This window comes from Bison bison, unplaced genomic scaffold, assembly GCF_000754665.1.
Source record: "Bison bison bison isolate TAMUID 2011002044 unplaced genomic scaffold, Bison_UMD1.0 scf7180017864363, whole genome shotgun sequence".
In the NCBI taxonomy this organism is placed as follows: domain Eukaryota; kingdom Metazoa; phylum Chordata; class Mammalia; order Artiodactyla; family Bovidae; genus Bison; species Bison bison.
Window position 1 is genome coordinate 3,377,119 of NW_011494935.1, and position 22,542 is coordinate 3,399,660.

General features: G+C 40.6%; 1 protein-coding gene across 1 annotated transcript in view; it reads left to right on the forward strand.

Annotated features, from left to right (window-relative positions):
• Positions 1–22,542, forward strand: part of TTC1 (tetratricopeptide repeat domain 1) — a 48,799-nt gene that overhangs the window by 23,626 nt on the left and 2,631 nt on the right. The window contains exons 3-7 of the mRNA XM_010855308.1: positions 5,894–5,954; positions 7,015–7,127; positions 10,315–10,351; positions 14,774–14,922; positions 17,227–17,281. Coding sequence (XP_010853610.1) covers positions 5,894–5,954; positions 7,015–7,127; positions 10,315–10,351; positions 14,774–14,922; positions 17,227–17,281 — 415 coding nt within the window. The remainder of the gene's footprint in view (positions 1–5,893; positions 5,955–7,014; positions 7,128–10,314; positions 10,352–14,773; positions 14,923–17,226; positions 17,282–22,542) is intronic.

Below are 22,542 nucleotides of genomic sequence, written 5' to 3' on the forward strand. Positions count from 1 at the left end.
CTCATAGCACCTAGATCTTGGTTTTGAAAAAATGACTGATTCCAGGTACAGGGAAGGCAGAGTACAAACTGTTGCACTTGGAATATGATGTACGCCTGCAGCAAAGCTTACCCTTAGGGGGATAGATCCAGGCAAAGATTCGTGCAGATCCTGAAAGAGGGCTAAGAAGTCTTGGGTAAGAAATCTGGAGTATGGCCTAAAGGGGCCCCACAGGGGGAAGAGTGCAGTCAGAGGAGGAGCTTGACTGGCCTATTTTGCCCAGGCCTAAGGAATGTGCAATGTTCTTCAACTCATGAAACCATCTAAGCACTTTGTAACCATCTAGACTTTCTGCAGTGCTTTTTAAAAAAATTCTCTTATAATTTTTAAAAATAACCCGAGGTAGAATTGAATTGCCCAGTTAGAGGCGTTTTGTACAGTTGACATTCAGAGGAAGATCATGTGGGGAAGGAAGTGAAGGTAGTCCTGGGGAAGAGGTCTGGTTTGTGTTAGACTTGGAAAACAGCAAAATTTGGTTTGGGCAGTTGAAAGGAAAATCTGGAAGAAAAACAATGGCATTTCCAAGGTGGGTGCATAAGCAAAAGAATGGAATGAAGAATAAGAGATCCAACTAGTTAGAAGAGAGGACTTGTGTAGTAATGGGAGATAGGACTGAGTAGGTTGGAATAGAAGTTTGTTGCAAAAAATAAAAGATTTCTGAATCTTGAATTTTTTTTTTTTTTCCTAACCTGTAAAACAGGAAAATACCTACATGCCCATCTCTCAGAATTGTCTTGGGAAACCGATGAGTAGAGCTCTAATGTGTCTGATAGCAGATGTCAAGCAGTGAAATCTATACTGGTAGAGTTTATAGTGAACTGAATAACAGGCTGAAAAGTTGGCAGTTGCAGTGATAACTGTTGAAATAAACTCCCTTCATCAAGGGCATTGTGTTTTTGAGGTTTTCCGTGACAGCTCCTGTGATGATTCACAATACAAAATAATGTCACTATTTCCCCCTGAGCTGTCAGTGATGGGGAGGTCTACTGAGTTTAGAGTCCTGTAAAATTTCTTTGGTTCCCATTCTTAAGGAAACAAAATTCTAGAACAGATGTTACCCCATTCGGCCTCCCCAGAATCTGGAGGCATGTGAGAGGGCCCTTAACCACATTAGACCAGAACCTGGAAGATTTGCACCCAGTAATGCCGCAGGATACCAGCCCTGCCAGTTCACTTATGTGTGATGCTCTTGGCACTTGGCAGGCTGAGTAAGACTATGCACTGTGGAGTCTGTCCTTGGATTCCACAGCATTTCACAGTGTGCATGCCATCCTCGGGTTAAAGAATGTGTTCCGGCGGCAGAATAAATCCTAGTCTTTGTACTAGGATCAAGTTAGTCTCCTGGCACAGCCGGGAGACAGTGCAGCGTTCTTTTCAAAGTGCTATTTTTAGCTGTTACCAAGGAGATATTCAGCATGATATTGATAATTGCATTAATCCTCAATTTAACACAGTCTGTGAAAGCAGCAGCTCTTTTCCAGTGTTTATTACTTAATGGGTCACTGAGTTGTGATTTATCAGACCAAAAAAATAAAACGCCTTCCTTAGAATAATTGGCCTCTGTAGTATGTTCCAGAGCCTCTTGGCCAGTTCAACTTTTAGGCCCAGTTGTAACAACACTGTGAACTTCTCTCAGGCTGCCTGCTCAGGCTGGCCCCCGTAATGTTCTAAATTTACCAAATAATGATTAAACTCTTAAAACACACTCTTCACGAGAGCCTGATCTGGCAGTCTGAATGACTGATCTGTGTTCATAAAACATTCCTGGTAAGTTGGCATTGGAGAACAGATTATAGATCAGAAAGTAGCTTAAAATTAGAGAGATTGAAGTTGTTGATGGATGGGCATTGAACTCTTCATAACTTAATGAACCGCCCTTCCCTGAAGAATTTTTATTTTTGATAGTACTGTTTTAAAAAAATATATTACAGACCTGTGATACTCATGTGATATTCATGTGATCCTATAATTTTCTCTTAATTCATTAATATGCTACCCTGCATTAATATATTTTCTAATGTGAAACCAATTTTTCATTTCACTGTTAGAACTTTATTAGCCAGTGATATATGGTTGTTTGTGTGAATTTAAGATTGATTGAATGAAGTCACTACTATTTATAGGGTTTTCATTTTGCCCTAATTGAAATTACTTTAGAATTTTTAAGTGGTTTTTTTTTTTTCCCCCACCCATTTCTCCACATACCCTCCTGCCCCAACCTTTGAGCTTGGTGTTTTTTGTTTCATGATTTGTTTAGATTCTGCATATAAGAGAGAGCATATGGTGCTTGTCTTTCTCTGATTTCTTTCCCTTAGCGTAATACCCTCGAGGTCTGTCCATGTTGTGTCAGATAGCAAGATGGCATTCCTTTTTTTTTTTGTCTTTTTTGTCTAAGATGTCGTTCTTTTTATGGCTAAATAATATTCCTTTGTGTGTGTATAACCGCAGTTTCTTTATCCATTCATCCTTTTTTTTTTTTTTGAGGTATGTTTCTTCTGTCTTTGGCTGTGTTGGGTCGTCTTTGCCATGTGCAGGCTTTCTCTCATAGTGGTGAGCAGGGGCTGCTCTTTGTTGTGGTGGGTGGGCTTCTCGTTGCAGTGGCTTCCCTTGCTGCAGAGCACAGGATCTAGGCACGTAGGCCTGCCCGCGCTAGTTGCAGCACGTGGGCTTAGTTGCTCCATGGTATATGGGATTGTCCTGGACCAGGGATTGAACCTGGTCCCCTGGATTGGCTGGTGGATTCTTAACCACTGGAAAGCCAGGGAATTCCCTATCCATTTGTTCACTGATGGCCATTTCGGTTGTTTCCATGTCTTGGCTATTGCATATAATGTTGCAGTTGAACATGGGGATGCAGCCATCTTTTTGAGTTAGTGCTTTCATTTTCTTCAGATAAACACCCAAAAGTGGACTTGCTGAATCATATGGTAGTTCTATTTTTAAGTTTTTAAGAAATGTCCATATTGTTTTCCATAGTGGCTTCACAATTTACATTCCTACCAGCAGTGCTCAAGGGTTTTCTTTTCTCCACATTCTTGCCAACACTGGTTATTTCTTGTCTTTTGATAATAGTTATTCTAACAGGTGTGAAATGATATCTCATTGTAGTTTTGACTTGCATTTCCCTGCTGATTAATGATGTTGAACATCTTTTCATGTTCACCATGTATGTCATCTTTGGAAAAATGTCCATTCAGATCTTGACCCACTTTTTTAATAAGGTTGGGGAGTTTTTGCTTTTAAGTTATATGAGTTCTTTTTGTATTTTAGATTACCGCCTTATCAAGTAGATGATTTATAACTATTTTCTTCCATTCATTTTGTTGATGGTTTCCTTTGCTGTGCAGAAGCTCTTTAATCTGATGTGGTCCCACTTGGTTATTTTTGCTTTGAGTGTCAGATTCAGAAAATCATCACCAAGACTTACTTCAAGAAGCTTACCACCTTTGTTTTCTTCTAGGAGTATTATGGTTTCAGGTTAATCCATTTTGAGTTAACTTTTGTGTGTGGTGTAACACAGTGGTTTGTTTTCAGTCTTCTGCATGTGGCTGTCCAGTTTTCCCAGCACCACTTACTGAAGAGACTGTCCTTTCCCCAGTTATATATTAGTGGCTCCTTTATCATAAATTAATTGACCGTATGTGTGTGGGTTTATTCCTGAGCTCTCTATTCTGTCTCACTGATCAGTGTGTCTGTTTTTATACCAATACCATACCATTTTTATTACTAGAGCTTTGGAAGTGTAGGTTGAAATCAGGGAGTGTGATGCCTCCAACTTTGTTTCTCCAGGTCACTTTGTCTATTTGGAGTTGAAATAACTTTTAACTGGATTCTTTGTGGGGTTTTCTTTGCTTCCAGCATAGAATTCCCTTTCTTATGTGGAGAAAGTTCCCCTTGTTGAGTGCTGGTCAGTCCCCTGTGTTCACTCTGGTCTCTTGACAGCCAAGGCATGTGACTACGCTTGGCTCATTGGAGGTTTCTGACCGAAATTTAAATCTAAATTAGGACAAAGAAAGGGGAATGGTTAGGGTCTGTTGGCTGTTATTACAGCCCTATCTTGGCGAGACTCTTCTCCTAGAAGACACATCAATATTTTTTAGCTTTTTGACTTCAGAGTTGCCTTGAGTCCTGTCTGTTTTATAAGCCCATGTTTTAGGCCTCCCTGTGATCGTGTGAGCCCCACGGTAGCTTTCCAGTAAACTTATGCCCTTAAAAAAATTTTTTTTTTTCTTTTTTGCCCAAGATAGTTCTTTTGCTTGCCTCCAGAAATCCTAACCGGGCTTCCCAAATGGCTCAGTGGTAAAGAATCTGCCTGCCAATGCAGGGACGTGAGTTTGATCCCTGGGTTGGGAAGATTTCCGGAGGAGAAAGGGGCAACCCACTCCAGTATCCTTGCCTGGGCAATAATGGACAGAGGAGCCTGGCGAGCTGCTGTCCACGGGTTCGCAAGGGTCAGACATGACTTAGCGACTAAACAACAAAAACACTAACCAGTTCAACAGAGGATATTACAGTTCGGGCACCTTCCTCTGGGTGGTAGTAGGTAAATGTGGCCACATTTTTATATTTTGATTGTCATCACCACTACCCATCTTATTTTTTCCTGTATTCCCTTGGAATAGGCCTTCTTCAGATATGTTATAAATGAATTATTATGGTCTGCTGAACATCTGGCCTGTAATAGATGTCGTAAAAATTAGATTCTGTTTATACCTATTTCTTAGTTTCTTTATTGAGATTCATCAAGCGTTCTGTTTCTTTCAGAGTATAGTAATAAGGTATTTGGAAAGCACCCAGATCTCGGCAGCTCATTTACAGATCTTCTCCAGAAGCATTATATTTTTTTAATTTGGTTCCTAATATTTAGAGTACCAACTGTTTAGGATGTCAGCTTGTACTGTCGATGAAAGAGTGTGCTAATTTTGTTTCCTCCCATTGGAGTTTTTATTGAGTCAGAAACTTCAAGAATGAAGGAAGAGATTTTTGGAGATTCTCTCTTTTTTTTTTAATGCTGTCAAAGGTGGCATGCTAGCTCTGCTTATGCCGGCCAACTTGCTGAGGTGTTCAGGGCTGAGAGCACACAGGGGCTCGGCACGTGTCTTTTTGGCTCCACAGACTAACATTCACTCTGCCTTTGAGTCCCATGAGTGCTCTACCATCTGTGTGAAATTCTGTTGATAGAAGAGGCTAGGAAAAGAGATTCCTCTGGGTTTCTTCAAATTCCCCTGTGTTAGCCTGCTAACAGCATACCGCCTGACCCTGCAAATAAGACTCATCCCCCATAGTGCACTCTGCCAGCCTCTCTATGTCTGCTTCATGACACAGAGTGCAGTTGTAGCTAAATAAGTATTACACTATTTATTTTATAGAAAAATAATAGCTAATTTTTGAACCCTTATTCACCAGTGGATTGGAAACTTTACATACATTATCACATTAACCCATAAATCTATTAGCCTTAATTTTTAGATGAAGAAATTAACGCCCAGAAAGATCTGAAACTTGTCCAAGATCATCTACAATTAATAAGTAGCAGATCTATAATTTTAATTTATAAAGGTAAGCATACCAGTGGGTATATTAGTTTCATTTTTAGTAAATGGAAATTACTGTCCATGCAAAAGCCGGAAACAAAGAAAACCTGGGTTTTGTCTTTTTAGTGTCAAGAATTCACTGGATGTTTAGCCAGATGGTCATGTGTTTTTTTTCTGTGTGTTTGAGATGTAGATAAAACTGACCCAGCTCTCAAAAGTCAAGCTGCTGCCAGTTGAATAGCCTAATGTGTAATGAAAGCTGGCCTTTCTGTTCACTTATCATAATACTGTATTTATTGTCATTCTCTGATCTTTTTCAGAGAAGGAGAGAAGAGAGCTCTAGACTAAAGGAGGAGGGAAATGAGCAGTTTAAGAAGGGAGGTAAGATGTGTTTTCAGCACTGATGCTGGCTGTCTTGACTCATTCTTTTGTAGAGTCTGTGAAGAAACACTGAAGAATGTTTGGAAACAGCTAGCAGATCTGAACTGCTAACAATACTGAAGAACAAAGCTCTTTGAGTTTTTGCTTTGGGAAACTCTGATCTGGAATGTTAAAAGGCTATTTGCTGCATTGCTGTCAAAAGGGGGTCTCAGTTCCTCACTTTGTGACAGTGCTGTGAATACTGGCCCAGTGCGTCCTGTGCTGCCTAAGAAGGGTTTTGCTTACACTTCAGTTGCTCTTTCAAGTTCCTTTTTCTGTAGATGCCTTAACTAGAGAGATGGTCCTTCTGCATTTCTTGTATTTGCTTAGGGATAGTTGAGGTTCATTTTTATAATTTGGGAGAACTGTTTGATCTTATTATCAAATTTGTCACATCTCAGAGTATGTATGCTTTGGATATCTAGGAGTAGTAACATCTTCCCTTTGTTATTTTTAGGTTAAAAAAATTTTTTTTTCATATATCCTGATTTATCAATTATCACTTCTTTTTTCTAAGAGAACTAAAGGTTCTCTGAAAGTTTTATCTCTTTATATTTTAGTATTAAATATTTCAAACCTGAGAAAGGAGTGACTAGGCAATTATCTTTTAGTATCCTAACTATAATTCTGTATGTGGCAAAGAATGTATGAGTTGATCACCATTTTCTCTCTAAGGTATTTAGTCAACTACTGGTTTTTAACATAGTTGCTTTTAGCTCTATAAAATGTCTCTCCAGACATTTCAGGAAAGCATTTTTAGCCTGGTTGACTCCATGAAAGCAGAATATCTTTAATGAAAAATATATAGAGTTTTTTCTTCATCCTGGGCTGTTAATTCCAGATTTTAGTCTCTTTCCTCTGTCCAGTTTCCTAATCCCCTTTCAAAACTCTTTACTAAATTGATAAGCCAAGTGAAAGGTGAATGTATAGAATGGAAAGCTATACATCCTGAGGTCATTTGGAATACAGTGATATCAGAAATAAAATCATAACGACTTCTTATATTTTCCCTTCTCCTCAGATTACATAGAAGCCGAAAGTTCTTATACTCGAGCCCTGCAGACGTGTCCCTCCTGCTTTCAGAAAGACCGGTCTGTTCTGTTTTCCAACAGAGCTGCAGCAAGGATGAAACAGGTATGTGTCTTGGACCCTGTCTTTTTCAGAAGCACATGGACTTGCACTGTGTTTGTAGGCTAGCTTCTCTCCGGAAACAAGCACAGGGGCTTTAAAGTCGCTGCCTCTCTTTTCCTACCCCTATATTTCGCTGATTTAAAGGGCATGGGAAGGATAGAAGCATAATTTTGAAAAACTTAAGTCAGATTACTGTTCGTATTCCTTATTAAAGTGGCTGAGTGAATACTTTCACAGAAGGAAGCCTGGCACAGTTTCTACCAAACCAGGGTAGGTTAATGAATCAAACAGCCAAGTAGTACATGTCCTAGAATAGCTCCAGCTGCTTATTCCAGGCCTCTGAAACTTCAGATAAGACTCGAAGGGACAGGAAGCAGTGCTTGAAACTGGACTTCAAGGTGCTTATCCCTGAGATTCTGATTTTCTGTTGAAAGTATGGATATAGGGAGAAGCATCCAAGAGTTGGGGTGAAAAGTACCCTTAAATGCAAAATAGGTGTCAGGGAAAATTCAGAAGCATTTTTGTATTTCCAAAGGATTGAGAACCTGATGTTGCAGGGTGAATGTAGAGTAGAGGAGAATGTAGTGATATTTGTTTGGTATCATGTTGGTATTAAAAGTTAGATTGGTGATTTGTTGATATTCCTGTTTAGACACCATAGTAAATCTTGCTGGATTGAAATGGTGAGAGCTTGAAAAAAAAACAGTACCCCTTGTTAAAGACTACTTATATTCAAAGCACAAGGGTAGAGGTTTTTTTTACCTTTAAGCAACCACAAAGCAGGCATAAGATTGGGTGAAGTGGTTTTCTGTTTGTTTTGATCAGGTAACTATGTCATTTTCTTTTTGATGTCGACTGATGAGGGTTTTTAAAGGGGAGAGTGGGGGGGGGTGCACTTGAATGTTTGGACATTCAAAAAGTTTTATTTTAATCCAGGCTTGTATGTTTTGTTACTGGATTCAGTGTCCAGGGTGAAGTTTTTAATATTTTTAGAGTGATTCATTTGACACAAGAGAGGGAATAATTCTAGAGCATATAGAATATACAAACAGACATTTTGTATTAGGGGAAATTAAACAATTTTTAGATTTATTTAAAACAACATTTATTAATACGTTCTACCATCGATCAGAATTCACAACTAACGGTCTTTCCACTTAGCTGGAAAATTCTGATTTCACTTTTGCCTCTGGGAGATATCAAGCCACATTCATAGACTGGAAATTGTCATTGTGAGTTTAGATCGAGGACACCTTCAGTGTCAGAGAAAACACACCATACCCATTTGGCTCCTGGAATTTGGGATTCTTTGTTCTCACAATTACCAAAATTAGTGACATTGCTAGCATTAGGCTGCTGCTGCTGCTAAGTCGCTTCAGTTGTGTCCGACTCTGTGCGACCCCATAGACGGCAGCCCACTAGGCTCTTCTGTCCCTGGGATTCTCCAGGCAAGAACACTGGAGTGGGTTGCCATTTAGGCTAGCATTAGGCTAGTATGAGCAACTCGTTCCTAAGTTAAGAAGATGGATGGCCTTGCTAGTCTTCTGTCTGTCACAGCCGAGGGGAACTCAGACTTGCTCTGTAACTCTGACCTCTACAAGGGATAAGTTTGCTACTGGGCTCTTTTTGTTTGTTTTATTCTTTCAACTTTCATTCTTAATATTTTAAGAAGATACTAAAATTACAGACTTGGAGACTTTCAGGAATGCACTGAAGTGATTTAAGGAGCCTATTCTGAGTTTAAGGAAGTGATGGGTTAACTATTTTAAGAAGAATCTCTGAAAGACAAGTTTGCAGGCTCAGCATCCCTGATTGGGTATGCCTGGCCAAGCTTTATGTTTCGCGTCTAGAGGGGGAAAAGGCAAACTTGGAGTTAGGGCAGGTTTCAGCTCTAGGCCTGACTACACAAGAGTAAACAAAGTCCCCCAAAAAATAGGTTCTAAGAATAGCTACTTGGGGGCACAAAGAATACCACCACATCAGCTGTACACACAAGTTATAGAGATTTACTCCTATATCAGAAATTTTAAAAATGACATTGTGTGTGTCAGACTTAACAGTTATCTAAAAGTTGGGAAGATACTGACTTCCAGTTTTCTATACTGCAGGACTTCTTGTTAGAGTTTTTAATATGTGAATTGCTATTTTGGACATTGGAAGAGATAATGTAGTTAGTGTTTCCCAGACAACTCTGGAACCTTTTTTTGCTTATTGTGGGTAAAGTACACATACTATAAAATTGACCATTTTAACCATTTTTAGATATATTCATAGTATTAGCAATGATCATCATGTCCAGTTCCAGTAATTTTTTATGACCTTAAGAAAAACCCATTAACTAGTCACTCCCCATCCTGGAACTGTTTTTGATTGAATCCTGAAACTCATTTGGTAGACAGTGCTCTGAAATATTCTACAAAGTATTTGGCGTTTGCCATAGTAGCCATTATGGAAGTATTAAACACTTACTTGAACTAACATCTCTCTAACATTGTAGAACATTTCCAATTTGGAAAAAAATAGACATTTTAGAGCCTAGAAAAATTAAATAGCAGATGAATATCAGAGCTAGAATCTAGTTCTTTTGAGAGTCTGGTTCTCAAGCTAGAATCTAGTTCTTTTGAAATCCTGTGTTCTTTTCACTACACCATGCTTCTCAATTCAGCAAATTAAATTAGATATTTGGCAAATTCTTTTGTATTTTTGTTTGGTCAGTGAATCAATTAAGGTTCATAACTGAGACTACATGACAAGCCATGCTCTATCTGTATATGAACCACCTCTGTACTTTCTGGAAAATACCACTTTGGGTGTGATATGTAACAGTTCACCAAAGAGGAAGGTTACTCATTCAGTTATTCATGTATCAGTCATTTGTCCTGTTTATTGATAGAGTTTACTCACTATCAACATTCTAATGTAAAATGTTGCAGGCCAATTGCAGCAGTCTTTAAATAAAGATACTTCAGGAGGAAGCTCCTTGAATAATTTGTTGCCAGGAGACTTTCAAGTCAGCTGTCAGCATAGTTTGAATTTTAGCTTGGAAGTGGCATGCATGTTTTGGTGATTTCCTTAAAGAGCATGCATCTATCTCTGTAAGCAATTATTAATGATCAGTTTATGTCATTGAGCCTTTAAGCTGTTGAGACAGAATTAGGGTGACACATATTAATGATCTATTTCCTTTTAGGAGAAGAAAGAGATGGCCATCAGTGACTGCAGCAAAGGTACAGCTTTTTGGTCTTGTACATGTTAACATACAAGAGCATTACCTCAGCTGTCTGCTGAGTTGTGACTGACTCTTTTGTCACCCCATGGACTGTAGCCCACCAGGCTCCTTCGACCATGGGGTTCCCAGGCAAAGAATACTGAAGTGGGTTGCCATTTCATTCTCCAGGGGCTCTTCCTGACCCAGGGATTGAACCTTTGTCTCCTGCTTTGGCAGGTGGAGTCTTTACCACTGAGTCACCTGGAAAGCCTGTTAGTTCAGCTAGACAGCAAATACAGAGGCTCTCAGCCAGGTGTGTACTTGTACACATGCACCCTTCTGGGGCTGCTAAATGAGAAGCTTTGGGTCTTTCTCGGAGGTGTACTGTGCAGTAGTCATCTTAGTGAAAGCATTTTTTGAATGGATAGTTCAGTCAGTTTATCCTGTATTGGTAGATATGTGGAGAAAATTTAAACCTACCTTGGCCACAGAAACAGTATATACTTCTTGTGTGCTTGCCTTTGAAATGAAGATCTCAGCTATTGCTGGGGCTTCTGAATCTGTGTGCTTGGTTAGTGGTGGTGGTTGCTCTTAGGAAAATGGTACTCCATTCAGATGTTGTACTTAATCCAAATCTCCTTGCCATCATTTTTTATCAAGTTCAACACAGTGAACAGTCTTTGTCATCTGATGTCTGAGTTCCATAATGATCTTTGCATTCTACCACCTCATAGAGACAGCTCCAGACATAGGGTCATTATTGTTTTTGGTTTTTTTTCCCCAAAATTTCCTGACAGGCCAGATGGTTGTCTTGTCTTTATAACCTGCTTGGTGTGGGAAACACACATAATCTTGTTCCTTGCATCTTGCTACTCGCACGAGTTTTTTCAAGCTAATATTGTTTTTTAAATTTGTATTTTCTTTTCCATTTTGGATAATATTTTCTCTGAGAGAATCAGATTTTAAAAGAACTTTATTTTTAAAAAAAAAAGAAGAAGAACCTTATATATTATCTAATCCTTCTCTCAGACCAAGCATGAATTCCCTCAATTGTTTTGTTTCTTTCGATTTTTTAATAACATTAACTAGTCACCCTCTCTTCTTTATACTTGGCAATTCATTAGAGTCTCTGAATGAAACTTAACACATTAGGATCCAGCAAACTTATTCTGATCTATTACTGTCTTCAGCTGGAACTAATTCTAAATGTACTGTTTTGTTTGGAAGAAGGTATTTAACCTTAATCTCTGTGAGATGTGTGGGTTTGACGAGTTTAAATTAGGAACAAGCTGCGATTTTCAGAGTTCTTTTCTTGGTAACCAAATGGAGAGAAAATGGCTTGTAAGCTGATTAGCGGGGAATATACTAGAAAACTACATTTCTAGCTGTCGCTCTCAGTCTAGGAGCCAAGAGAATGAGAGGAAGTGGGGGGAAGTGTTTGTTTTCCAGATTTGTTTTTGGTTTTGGTTAAACCAAAATACATGTGCTTATACTTAGTTGTTATGGCTACATATGGTTTATTGAATCCATGCGCAAAATACATTAACAATAGTACAGTTTATTTGGATTAAGTAGTACAGATTATTTGGATATACAGGACCTTTCATTCCCCTGCCCCCCAAATAAACGCATGCCCACTCTGTGTACAAACTTTGGCAAAGGACTTAACTCATTTGGAGCTCTTTGCTATGAAATACTATCTAAGAAACTGTGTGAAAACTGTGGAACAGTATTTAATGCCAGTCACCTTTATGCTTTTAGCCTTAGCAGGTAAATAAAGTTTAATTCTCTATAGGGATTGAGAAAGCAAATCACAAGTTAGAGTGATAAGTTGGTGTTAGAGGTTTCTATAAAGTAGTCATAGGGAATTCCCTAGTGGCACAGTGGTTGGGACTCAGTGCTTTCAGTGCCGGGGCCCGAGTTCAGTCCTTGGTTGGGAAACTAAGATCCTGTCAGCTGTGCTGCCAGTAAGAAGAGCAATCCTGGAAGGATTCCATCTCTTCGGTCAATATTTGCAGTTAGAAGTTATCCACTAGTTGAGAAGGGGGCAGTATAGGAGTTAAAATGTAAATTAGAGGGTTCAGTTTTTTAAAAGATGGCGTGGTAGAGGTCACTGGAGTATTTTAAGAGAATATGGTATGCTAGACTAAGGGGAGGTTGACAGTGTGTAAAGATGAAATCCTGCAGTTTGTGTTCTTTCAGAAAACCTTCTCCTGAACCACTATCCCCTTCCAGCCACTGCACCATTTCTGTCATCTGCTTCATTGAAAGACTGTCTGCCTGTCCATACCATGTGGTTTATATCTCCGGCCCTGCCCTGTAGTCTGGAGCCCTGTACCCCACTGCAAACTTGACATCTCCTTGGGACATCTGGTCCCATGGCGTAGCAGATGTGCCCAGAACAGACTCTGGTGCCTCCCAGTCCCCCACACATACATGAATGCATGAAAACAACTTGGTAGTTTTTTTCATACTAGTAAATGGCATTATTATCCATTCACTTGCTGAAACTCTAAAACCTTTGGAGTCATCCCTGAGTTATTCTCTCATTCCACATGGCTTAATTAATTAGCAAGTCCATTGGGCTCTGATTCAGAGACATTCCCTTAATCTGGCCTCTCCTTTCCATCTCCACATTTAGCAGCTTAGTGAGCACCCTCTGTCATCTGGGCTATTGCAGTGACCTCCCAGCTGTCTCACCGCTTCCACCCATACCCTTCACACTGTAGCCAAAGTGAGTTTTTAAAACTGTAAATCAGATTATGTCTTAATCTGCTTGAAACGATTCCAGTGGCTTCTTATCACACTTAAAAGGTCTAGTAAATGAACTATATTCCAATAAAAATTATAATAAATAACTAAAATATACAATCAGCAAGGACTTACTCCCTAGCACAGGAAACTCTACTCAGTACTCTGTATTAACCTAAATGGGCAAAGAATCTGAAAAAGAATAGATGTGTGTGTGTGTGTGTATATAACTAAATCACTTTGCTCTACACCTGAAACTAACACAACATTGTGAATCAACTGTATTACTCCAATATAAAAACTTTTTAAAAAATACAAAATAGAAAAAGTCCAAGCTCCTTTCCCTGGCCAGCAAGGCCCCCATGACCTGCTTGTTGTGTATCTTCAACCTCATCTCTTCTGCACCTCTGCCTGTCACCAAGATGCCGAAGTTATTCCTGCTTTTAGATCCTTTACTCTTTTTAGTTCTTTTTCCTATACTGTCTCCCTCAGCTTTTCAAATAGCTGGCTTCCCTCAAGTAATCCCTTTTCATATTCTTTCCACTCTTTATAAAGTCACTTATTCCCCTCTTCTTTTGAATTTACATCACCTTGTTTTATTTTTCTCTGTAGCTCTACAGCTATCTGAAATTATTTGTATGCCATCTTCTGTTGCCTCCTGGAATAGGTTAAAGCTTCATGAAGACTTGGACCTGGTCTGTTCTGGTTACACTGTACTCTGGAGGGTCACTACCCTAGGTGCATATATTAGGTATAAACAAACAGTTACTGAAACCATGAATGAATTTAAAAATGAGGATATCATTTGAAAAGAAAAAAGTTTTAGAGCCATGATACTGCTTTTTAACAGAAAAAATAAAAAACACAAAAAATAATACAAGAATGTAGTGTACTTGAACCAAAACATGGGCACCGGATTATTATAAGGCATTTGTTGTTGGATAAAAGAGAGGATATTATACACTAGTGACCTAAGGGTGTTAGAGCAAGAGTTTGAAGGAACAGTGAGGATTTAGCTAAAAATACCACCTCAGTTGTCATTATGTGACCTCCGTAGTTGAGGCCTAGAAAACGAGAGTAAATGATAGTCTGCCACTGTTCTGCCTTAGTTCTTTAACATGCACCTTCAAATTCCCTCTCACTTTTTCACTGTACACTTGAGCGCTGTTGTTCTGGATTGTTCTGAAGTGGGTGAAGGATCTAGGTGGAAACCAGGACTTGGGGACCAGGGTTGGGTAAACTACAGCCACAAGCCAAATGCAGCCTGCATGCCACCTGCTTTTGTACAGCCTGCAAGCTAAGAATGGTTTTTACGTTTCTAAATCATTGGAAATAAAATCAAGAGAGAAGTAATGTGTTAGGACACATGAAAATTATGTGAGATTCAGATTTTCATACCCATCAATAAAATTTTATTGTAATACAATCACCCTTATTTGCTTAGGCATTGTCTGTGCCTGCTTTCATGCTGCAATAGCAGAGTTCAGTAGTCGTAACAGTCTGTCCCACAAAGCCTGAAATCTTTACTACCTGCCCTTTACCGAAAAAGTTTGCTGACCCTAGGTATAACCTTTAACAAATAACTCTTCCTATGGAGCCATGAAGAATGATTATTGAGGAAACTTGATATAACTGAGGGTGTGTAGGCCCTTTTTCCTCATGATAACAGTTACTTCTTCCCTTTTTACAGCAATTCAGTTAAACCCCAGCTATATCAGGGCAATACTGAGGAGAGCAGAGTTGTATGAGAAGACTGACAAGCTGGATGAAGCCCTGGAAGACTATAAATCCATATTAGAAAAAGACCCATCAGTACATCAAGCAAGAGAAGCTTGCATGGTAAACCTGATTTTTTACAAAAATATTTTCTATTCCTTGTGTTACTAGTCATTGAATCTTAAATAATCTTCTGAGACACAACTACATGCCATTCGTATGCTTTTGAAAAGCTTATTGGAAGGAATATGCAGGAGATAGAGCTTTGAAATGGTGGCTGCAGCGCACTGCACCCTGTACTGTTTAACCTTCATTCTAAAACTGTTGTATAAACCTTTGACCTCTAGGTTAACAAGAACTTTATTTTGTTGTTGGACTAGGGAAACCTTGTCTGCTTATAGGTGTACAGTTTAGTCGAAAGTGAGCCTTAGTATTATAGATAATAAATTTGTGGTTTTCTTTTCCTTACTCAGTCACCAAGTTTCTACTCATTGTCATATGTGCAGAACATTTCCAGTTAAACATATCCTAATCTTTTTATCCTTCTTAAAATGACTCTAGTTCTTGTCCTTGTCACTAAAAATCCTTTTCCTTCTAAATGTCATATTTTTATGTCAGTAGTAAATTAAAACTAAATATTACTTGTTTTCCTCTCTTTAAAAGTAACTGTATGTTTGTGCTTTTACCTCTATCATCACTCTTTATCTCCAATGCATAGGGTATACTCTTAAGGATTTCCTACAAAATTGGATGTGTGTCTCACTGCCCCAAAATAATAGGTGTTCAAATAAGTTCGACTGATACTGGCTTTAACTAAACAGGTTTCTTGATTGCCAGACTTTTCAGAGGGCATTAGAATGGAGAGGTCTGTCCTGAACCCAGTATGTAGCTGAGATGGCAGGAGCCAGAGAGCTACAGGCATCTTTTATTTAGCCAGACTTTTTGGTTTTGTTTTTTTAATTGAGGCTACATACCAACATTTAAAAATGGAAAGAATTTTTAAACGAATAAACTTTTATCCATTTCAAGTGGATAAAATTAAATGGATAAAAATCTAAGTTGGGCTCCTTTTGAAAGTTGGAAAATGTGGACATGTGGGCTCCTCCTTGCACTCGCACATGCTGGCGTGGGGCTGAGTGCTCCGATTACATGGCTGAGCACACCAGTGCTATTGGCTTACACCCGGTCCATTACTTATTTACGTTTCCTGTCAGTTCCCTGAGGGCATCTGAGCCCCTACTCCACAGGATCTCCCATTTAGTTCATGGGACTGTTTTTCCACCAGGCAGACCTGAGAAATGTTGACTCGTCTCCATGCATTAATATCAGTATCCTAGGTAGTTTGGGTTTCCTTTAGCTTTGTTTTTATACCCACTTGAGGTGAGTTCCTTCGGTTACAACCTTTTATTTACCTAGATATGGAGTAATTGGAGAAAGGTTCATTTGGGTAATTAAAATACATACGCAATTTGAAAGCATTTTTAATCCTTTATCTGAGTTTTAACGTATCTCTGAATGGTGTTAGGATTAACTTAAATTGGACATGAGGAAAGGGAATAGAGTACTTAAAATCTTGGCTAAATTCATGGTGGCCTTTATCCTTGTCAAATTAGTGTTAAGACAAAGGGAGCCTTTTATTAAAGCTTGTTGTTATAGGCGTAAAGAATTTATTTTATCTTGAATTATTACAACGGAGTTAATACTGGAATCGCAGAGTGTGTGGGGGCAACTCTAGAGCTAAAAGTGCCCAGAGAAGATCTGTGGCTCTCAGCTGGAGGCGATCTGGTTCCGGGGGACATTTGGCTATGTGGGGGGTCACTTTGCCATGGTGGGGAGCGTCCTGTTGGCATCACTAAAGGACGGGGGTGCTCTGACCACTGCACTGTGCACAGGGCAGCCCCGACAGCAGACTGCCCCGTCCAGACTATCGGACCAAGGTTGCAAAACCCTAAACTGGATGATCGTTTCAGAATATCAAATATCGATCTGATGCTTTCTCAACAATTAAGTTACATAAAGAAAGGACTTCAAGTTAAAAAATACAAGTGAGCAGAAACTATTTATAAATATCAGCCATTATCCCACCACCTGAATATACCACTGTAAACATCTGATGTTTATCCTTTCAGATGTTCTGTGTGTGTGTGTGTGTGTGTGTATATGTGTATTTTTCACCAAATTTTTATTGAGGCCCTGCTGAGTCCACTCCAGTGATCCAGGAACTGTGTATAGCATTGAACCACACAAAACTCCTGTCTCTGTAGTGCCCCCACAGAGAAATATTTGAGATTTTTCTATAGTTGGTAGGATCATATATGTGTGCTTTAACCTGATCTCATTTTCACACAAGGTTTGTAAAAATGTTTCTCAAATTCAAAATAAAGCCAAAAGATTTTCACAACCCTGTTTTGGTGCTTTTTCCCTCAGAGATTACCTAAGCAGATTGAAGAACGCAATGAAAGACTGAAGGAAGAGATGTTAGGTAAGTCTGCCTCCCTTGCCTTCTCTTTACCATAAACAGCTCAGAAGCTGGGGGACGCAGCCATCCGTCCTTTTATTCATTAGAGGAGAACTCAACAGTTGGAAACAGCTTTGAGGCCTTTCTGTGGTTCAGTACCAATATCATGGGGCACCAGCAACTTGGGGCTCATGAGTTCTTACTCAGTTTTGACTCTAAAGGACCAGTGTAGTTTAGAGTGGATATCAGCTTTTCAAAAACTAAACTTCCATTTTGCTTTTATTTTTTTGGTAAGTTTTCCTGCCTTCAAAATGCAAACATAATTAACTCCCATCCCTGGGGGTGCCACCAATCTCTCTTTCAGATCATCAGTTTCATAAAAACGGTTGAGTTTGTTCACTGAGGAAACAATTTCAGTTTTTAAGTTCATTAGGATGCAATCAGTACAAGCCAGTACCCTGTGAAAACCAAGGGGATTTTTGTTTTGAAAATAACATTCAGAGGCCCTTTAGTATTTGAGAAGACATGAGAGGGTAAGAATTAGTAGTAAATGGGAAGAGGGCAAAAAACTCTGTGGGTGGAGGGTCAGGGGAAATGGTTTCATTTGACCCGTGTTTTAGTTAGTTCTTATATTGGCCAAACCGTGTTTATGGTTGGGATTAGAGGGCTCTTCATTGGAAACAGTCTGCATGACCAAGAGGAGTAAAGGTTCCTGGACAGAGACCTGCCCAGCACAGTCTGCTTAGAACCTGTGTGATAGTTGTCTGTTCATGATCTCCTGTTTATTTTCCTTATGAAGAATCTATATCATGAATTGCAGTCACATGGGCCAAAAGGAAAGATCACTTAAAATAAATTGAGCCTGACCATTTATGGCCTTTAGGAATCAGTGTCAGAAAATGAGACAAATTTCCCAAAAGATCACTGACAGAGAGTTGATTGAGGAGGAACTACTGACCCAGTAAATCCAAGTGTGGGCCCTGCTGGGTGGACTCAGACTCCCAGGAGAGCTGCTTCAGACGTGGGCAGATCTCTGGAGCCTTCCTCAGTTCTTCCAAAATTGGCTCTTTCCCTAATTTACATTTTTAATCAAATTTGACACCATGTTTGAGCCAAAAAGTTATTTTGGAGGTACTTTTTCTTCAAAGAAGGAAGAAGAGTATTCCTCACCTATTCAAAATGATTATTTATTTTAGCAAAAAGGAAAAAGGTGTTTGCATTTAGCTGAGCTGGATTTTGTGCTGAAAGAGAAGACTTGGTGAATGACCATACTGGTCACTTAGGCACTGATCTCTGGGTCCATTTTTTTTTTTTTTAATCACCATGAAACAATAAATGGATAGATATAAACTGAATCTTACTGCCATTGTCAGTTCCAGATGGAATTAAGTTCCATCTGTCCTTGTCACTCAGGTCTCATAAGCTAATATTTCTTGTCTTGCGGTTTTGGCAGTTACTTACGTTGTTCCTTTCATGAAATAACGTAAGTTGCTTGGTAAATAATGCGTCAGTCTGTTGTTACACATCAGTAGTCTGAATGAGCGGACTCCTTTATTTTCTTCATGAATATAATGATAGTGCATAAAATACTGCTTCTTGGTAGCATCTACCATAGGAGAGCCTTAAAGGGAGAAGTCACTCTCAGCATTGTATGAGCTTCCTGATGTGTCCCTCCTCGTTACGCATGAACTAGCTTTGATTCGTGCACTTTAAGATCCTTGGAGGCTGGTCCCTCCAGATGCGCAGAGCCGTATCACTTACTCAGAAGTCCCGTGCAGGCTTTTTGCAGTGGACTGCATGACTTTTAGTTTGTTCGGTACTCTTGATTTTCTTTTCCTTTTCTGTCTGTAACTTGACTTCCTTTTTGTTGGAAATGTACCCCCCTCCTTGGGGAAAAAAGTTCTAATTGAAACTATGAGTGGGCAGAACATACTTGCTCCTCTCTTCTTAGCCTGTCGTTTGTAAATGTCATCCTTAGAACAGGAGTGGCCATTGGTCATAGTGCCACAGTCCTTGCCAGAGAGGATGATCGTGCTGACGTTAGATTAGAGGAAAGGGGTCAGTCACTGGAGTGTTTACTTGTTTGCCCTCTTCTCTTCTCTGGGAAGACAGCCTCCCTGTTGTAGCCAGGGAACATAAGGTTTAAAAGGACTGCAGGGTATAGTCACTGGTTTGATGAGGTGGGAAAGATGCCCTGGACAGAGCATCTAGCTTCTGTTCCACCCATTCCAGATGATCTGTCTTCCCACCTCAGCTGAGAGTCTGTCCTGACCTGGAAAACCTAGAGCTGGACATGAAACTTATTGACTCCTTCAAAGGTCAAGAGCCGTGGGCGAGGTGTTGCCCCAGTGACCCTGCCTTTCTTTCACTAGCTTCCAGCTGCTCGGCACACACGGGGGGGGCCTTGTTCGTCATCCAGTCCAGCTTTCCACTTGTACCATCCCCTCCTTCCACCTTCTTGGAACATGTTACCAGTCCCCTGAGTCCTGAAGTTACTCAGGTGTTTGCTCCTGACCACTAGCATCCTAATGAGTGTGCATTTGTGAACTAAATTAAGAACACCACCTTGTATGATCCATGTTAAAAAGTGAGATTTGGAGCTAGAAGTAACTTGTTCGTGTCATTGTAAGGGTTCTTTTGACTATTCCTTCGCATTAAGGGCTTCTGTGCAAGTGATTCAGGGTCCTAGAATCTGGTCGTTCCCTCGCCTGTTACTGGCCCTGAAAGCTGCTGCAGCCAGGCTCCTTTCCCACATTTTTCTTCCTGCTGCACTCCCTAGTCCTTAGCTCAGACTGTGCACTTGCCATGTAGTGGGTCTGGCCAGCAGAGAGTCTCAGCCAGCCCGCGTTGCTGTTGCCCCTCAGTAGCGAAGGCCAGTTGGGGGTTTTCAGTGCCCTCCCTGCACTTTGCCTCATTTCCTGGTTGCTATTCCCATAGCTCCTCCTCTCGGGAGAATCACTCCTGCTGCTTTGATAGTTAGCTTGGTAAGCAACTGACTTCCACTTTCACCCAGGAGCTAATATATAAGCATTTGAATTGGGTGTAAATTTTATTTTCTGTTTTCTGTGCTGTCTCTTAATTTGCCTTTTGCTCAGAGGACATTAGGAGTCAGCTGCATGGCTTAGTTTCCTGCCTCAGAAGAGGAAATGCAGTGTCAGGATTCACTTGTGTGCAGTCTGGTTCTCCTAATAGAGGATCTATTCCACGAGGCCTCCACCTCAGTGATCTTGAGAAGGTGAAAACAAACTGTCTTCCTGCCTCTCCTGACAGTAAGCTGACTACTGCACAGTCACTGTCTCCAAAGAGAAGTGATGTATAACAAGTCAGTTGGTTTATTACAATGCAGTGTTGCTTGCAGACACAGAAATTCAATATTTATCAGAAGTGGATCCAGTGCCAAGCCTTGGTCTCTAGTCCTAAGTGTTCTTGTCTGAGCCCAAGCACTGTTGGACTCTTCTCTTTGCCATGGGATCTGGTCTGAGAGACGAGATCCTTACAGTTAAGGACATGTGGACACGTTCAGGCCGAGTGGTGGTACCAGGTTTGCTACAAGTGGAAAGAAGGGAACCTGATTGATTACTGCCCAGATAAGGGGTGGGTGAAATCTGGCAGCCAGTGGAGAGTGTCGGAGATGGGCCAGATGGCAGATGGTCCTGTCTGGGGTGTGCAGAAGCTGCTTGAGGCTCTGAGAGTCCAGCCTGACTGAGCAGCAGCAGGAAGTCTGAGCATGTGATCGTGTGCACAGCCGAAAGCCTGCTCTCACTGAAGGTGCTTGTCTACCACCATCGTAAACAGTAAGGGTGAGTTGTGCAGACACCACAGCTTGGTTCTGCCTTAATGTTGGGCTCTGTCTCCTTATGTTCCCATTGGTCCTACACTGATTTTAGAGCGTTGTCAAATTGAACTGTAGTTGATTTACAAAGTTGCTCAGCAGCAGAAAAAAAAATACCTGCAGTGCAGAAGAGGCAGGTTCCATCCCTGGGTTGGGAAGATTCCCTGGAGAAGGAAATGGCAACTCACTCCCGTGTTCTTGCCTGGAGAATTCCACGGACAGAAGGGCCTGGCAGGCTGTAGTCCATGGGGTCGCAAAGAGTCGGACATGACGTGACAACTAAACAGACCATCAGCACCACTGTGTTAGTTTCAGGTATACAGCACAGTGCTTAGGTATTTTTGCAGGTTATACACCATTTGAAGTTTTTACAAGATAACGGGTATAATCCCCAGTGTATCTTTTTGCTTATCTATCTTCTATATAGTAGTTTGTGTCTTTTATTTCCATACCCCTAATTTCAGAGCTTCTTTACCCGACAGCATAGACATCAGCTGTTTGTTCAGTGAATAAATGGCCTCTTTCTTGTAATGTTGCACTAGCTCTCTGTCAGAACCTTTGGGTTTGTTCTTCACTTTGCCGCACAGCATTATTAACACTGAAAACTGTTCTCCAACTATCAGTGGCCTTGGCCGCACCCTCCCACTTCCTTTCAGTCCTGTGGACTTGCCGCCCTCCCTTGCCCCCGTCTCCATCCATTTTCACCGCACTGCCTACTCCCTCTGTCTCAGACCGTTGCAGTTCTGCCTGTCCTTGGTGACTGAAATGCAGATTCACGTACACAGCTCTGCCAGGTCTCCCTCCTTCCTGCCCAAGCTGGAGGGGATCATCTGCTTACTGATTCTCATAGCATTTTACGTCTTGACTCCATGTGAACTGCCTTGTGTGTATGCTTTCCCATCAGACCTAAGCTTATTTTGGTATAAAGACAGTGTCATGTATCTTTGCATCCCCACTGCACATACGTACTTGGTACATGTTGGTTAATTCAAGTCAGGTAACCTCAGGTCTTCTCTTACATGGAGACTGTTTGATCATGTGTCTTTATTACGTGTCTGGTACCTGCCAGGGATTTTATGTGCGTTATCTATTTAGCAGGCAGACTTCCCATCTTCTGTTCTGCTGGTGGTAATAGTCAAGCTATTGTGGAATGTTAGGAGGGCAGAGATACGAGAATAAAAGGAAAAAGTGATGCCACACGTGTTAGGTTGGGACCTTGGAGAAACAGAAGCAAAGATTGGATTAGAAATATGAGGGGTTTATTAGAGGGAACACCTGCGAGGGGAAGTGAGCAGAGACAGGGAACTGGACGTGACTGGGATCCCGTCAGGTCCCTGAGAGGAGTAGGGACCTGGGTCAGAGAAGTCCTGCCTTGCAGGTTAGTCCCAGGGACGCTTCAGCAAAGCCACTGGGGAGCCAACACCGCCTGTCACAGGGGCCCCTGCTCTGTTCT